Source organism: Pollicipes pollicipes, unplaced genomic scaffold, assembly GCF_011947565.3.
Source record: "Pollicipes pollicipes isolate AB1234 unplaced genomic scaffold, Ppol_2.1 Scaffold_4881;HRSCAF=5763_pilon_pilon_pilon, whole genome shotgun sequence".
NCBI lineage: Eukaryota > Metazoa > Arthropoda > Thecostraca > Pollicipedomorpha > Pollicipedidae > Pollicipes > Pollicipes pollicipes.
The window spans coordinates 33,233,338-33,236,073 of NW_023596576.1; the positions used below are offsets into that span (position 1 = coordinate 33,233,338).

Sequence of the window (2,736 nt, forward strand, 5' to 3'; positions counted from 1 at the left end):
CAGCAGTCGTCAGCATACAGCAAGATGCGTCACTACCTGATCACATTTCTGCAGTTTCGTCACCTGCGACCCAGCACCCGTAGGCCTTTAGCGACGGTCTGGGATTCAAAATGACGTATAGCATTGCCTCTGAACGGAAATCTATTGCATTTAACTGTCTCCCATGTGATAATTGTGGCCGTTTTCAGTCACACCAAAGGGGTTCCAGGTTTCTTTTATGCAGTTTTATTCTCTCTCCACACGATGACGTGAATAAGGTCCCGTTTTCCGAGGTGGTGGATACTCAAAACGTGGTGCATCGATCTACCGAGAACAAAGTTTCCTCCTCGTGGAGACTCACGACTACATCAAACTATGATGACACATGACAAGCCCCACAACTCTCCAGCCCACTGACAGTTGGCATGTATTCCATCAAACACCGGCGATATTTTGACGGGCATGCATATCGTTTACCACGAAGGCCGACACGAACACGACCCCGCCTCTCTCAGTACAACACGAGTCACGACGCAGCTCATCGAGTAAAAAACGGGGTAATACTTCAAATAGCACCAGTGGCAGTGCGCGGCCGGGCGCCCAGGCGCATGCGCGGGCCTCCCCGTGAGAGAAGCGCCCGCGGCAGGCGGTCCCACCGCGCCCCCGTCCGCGCCGCGCAAGCAAGCTCGACCGACCGCCGCGCGCGCTGTCTTTTGGCACTGAGGCAGTGGGGTGATTGTGTGAAGCGACGCGCGCCGCCACGTCAGGGCTCCAGCTTGACCCGGGCGTAGCACGCGGTGGGCAGCGCGTCGGCGATCTCCTCGATGTTGGCCACCTCGTCCCGCAGCAGCGCCAGCTGCTCCTCGTAGTCGCGCAGCTGCGAGGCGGAGTGAGGTGTGAGAGGTTGCCAGGCCTAGCGGTGGGTTCGACCGGTCTGCCTTTTTGCGGAACAGATTTTCGCAGCTAGGAATACCGAGATGCCTGTTTGGTAACGCAGCTCACATAAAGCCGAACGCTCTCGGACAAAACAACAGGAGCGTGAAGGCTCCTAGGAGTACTCAAATCGAGAGCTACAACTGGGACCTTTTCATGCCGCCCCACTGGCAACGTGGGCCTGCTGAGCCCACCCCGCTGAACGCGCTGTCTCGCTGACCCCGTCCATTGACCATGCTGTCTCGCTGTCCCCTCCCACTGACCATGCGGTCCTGCTGGGTGCGGTTGGTGCGCAACGCATCCAGCCGCTGCTGCAGCTGCGCCTCGTCAAGCTCGCGCTCCGCCTCCTGAAGTCGGCTCTCCAGCTGGTCCAGCGCCGCCGAGTCGATGTCGCCGGCGGCCCTCAGCGCCTGTTGTACCTCCCGCACCACAGCCAGCGCCGCGTCCACCTTCGCCGAGGCCGCCTCCGCGCTCGACTTGGCCTGGTTGGCCTTCTGGCGGGCCTCCAGCGCGAGCTTGCTGTCTGAACTCAGCTGAGGAGAAGCGACAGGGTTAGAGGGGGCACACAGAGGAATCAACAAACTGACCCAGCCAAGCTGAGTGATGTCAGCAACTGTCGTGGTCTAACACCATCTATCGTCTTGATAAAGAACTAAACGTTACGAGCTGGTTGCCAGAGTCGAAACGCGGGCGCATTTGGTCCTTGCCGACCACTGGAATACGCCGCGTACATATTACCAGAACAAGCGTAAAGAAACATCAGTTTTACTGTCGAAACCGTTCAGACACCGTTCCGAAGTCCCTGGAGCTGCCGCTTACTGTCCCGTGAGATGAACACCAACCACAACAACCAGATACCGGTATAGGCTAACGCAGCCTTTCAACTCTAAACGTTTAGCTGGCAGCGTCCCTCTGTGGCAGCTCAGACGCATCCATGCTTTTACCCTGTATCATCCCCAGTCCCGTATTCCCGAATGCCCCATCGAACAAGCACTTGGGCGATGTCTCCAACGTCGGATTGGTCTGGCAGCCGCCCCTGTCGTCAGCCCTTCCTCAGCACGCCACATTCCGCCTAGTGCGGTGAGGACTCGCTAATAACTGATGAGTGGGTCTTTAACTCTAGGTTGACGAAGAATGTCATAACATTACTCGATTCTTTACAGCTCCGAGACTGTACACACCGGGTAGGAGAAGCTCCAACCAAAACCCACGAACATCCAGATCGTCTGCACCCAGTCAGCAATATTTCACATCCAGCGTGACTTGTCGCAGTCAGCCCGCTGCTGCTCGGGACGGTCGCGCAGCTCGCGGCGACAGCCAGCCCGCACGATGACCCACCTGCTGCTCGTAGGCCTCCACGCTGGCGGTGGTGTCCGACACCTGGACGACCATGCCGACGGCGGCCTCCCGCAGGCCGTCCGCCTCCTCCCTGGTCTTGGCCGACTCCGTCTGGATCTCGGTGGCCTCCTGCTGCGCCTGCAAGAGGCGGCAGCGACGTCCGCGTGTTAGCACGGCGGCCGTGAATGCCGCTGGCTACCTGCGGTCGGGTCATTCCCCGCGCCACCGATGTCAGGACAGGCGCTGCAAGAATCTAACCCAGCGCTTAGCGCGGCTTACAACCAATTTGGAATGCCACTGTCCGCTGTGCACGGGCCAAACACTACCGCTGTGTCGTGCTGTCAATGTCATAAGTCACAGCTTCTCGCCAAACTGTCCACAGGTGAAACAGCTTTGCGGTTGCCGAAAGTTCCACTCGAAATGTGACGTCACGTGCGGCACTTAGTCCGAATGTAAAATGCTCCACACCATTACGCCAGTCTGGGC

General features: G+C 58.5%; 1 protein-coding gene across 1 annotated transcript in view; it reads right to left on the minus strand.

Moving 5' to 3' along the window:
• Positions 1 to 209: 209 nt before the first annotated feature.
• Positions 210 to 2,736, minus strand: part of LOC119100275 (laminin subunit gamma-1-like) — a 2,927-nt gene continuing 400 nt past the window's right edge. The window contains exons 2-4 of the mRNA XM_037223382.1: positions 2,251 to 2,388; positions 1,176 to 1,445; positions 210 to 856 (exon numbers count right to left, since the gene is read on the minus strand). Of these exons, the coding sequence (XP_037079277.1) occupies positions 743 to 856; positions 1,176 to 1,445; positions 2,251 to 2,388 (522 nt within the window). The 3' untranslated portion in view covers positions 210 to 742. The remainder of the gene's footprint in view (positions 857 to 1,175; positions 1,446 to 2,250; positions 2,389 to 2,736) is intronic.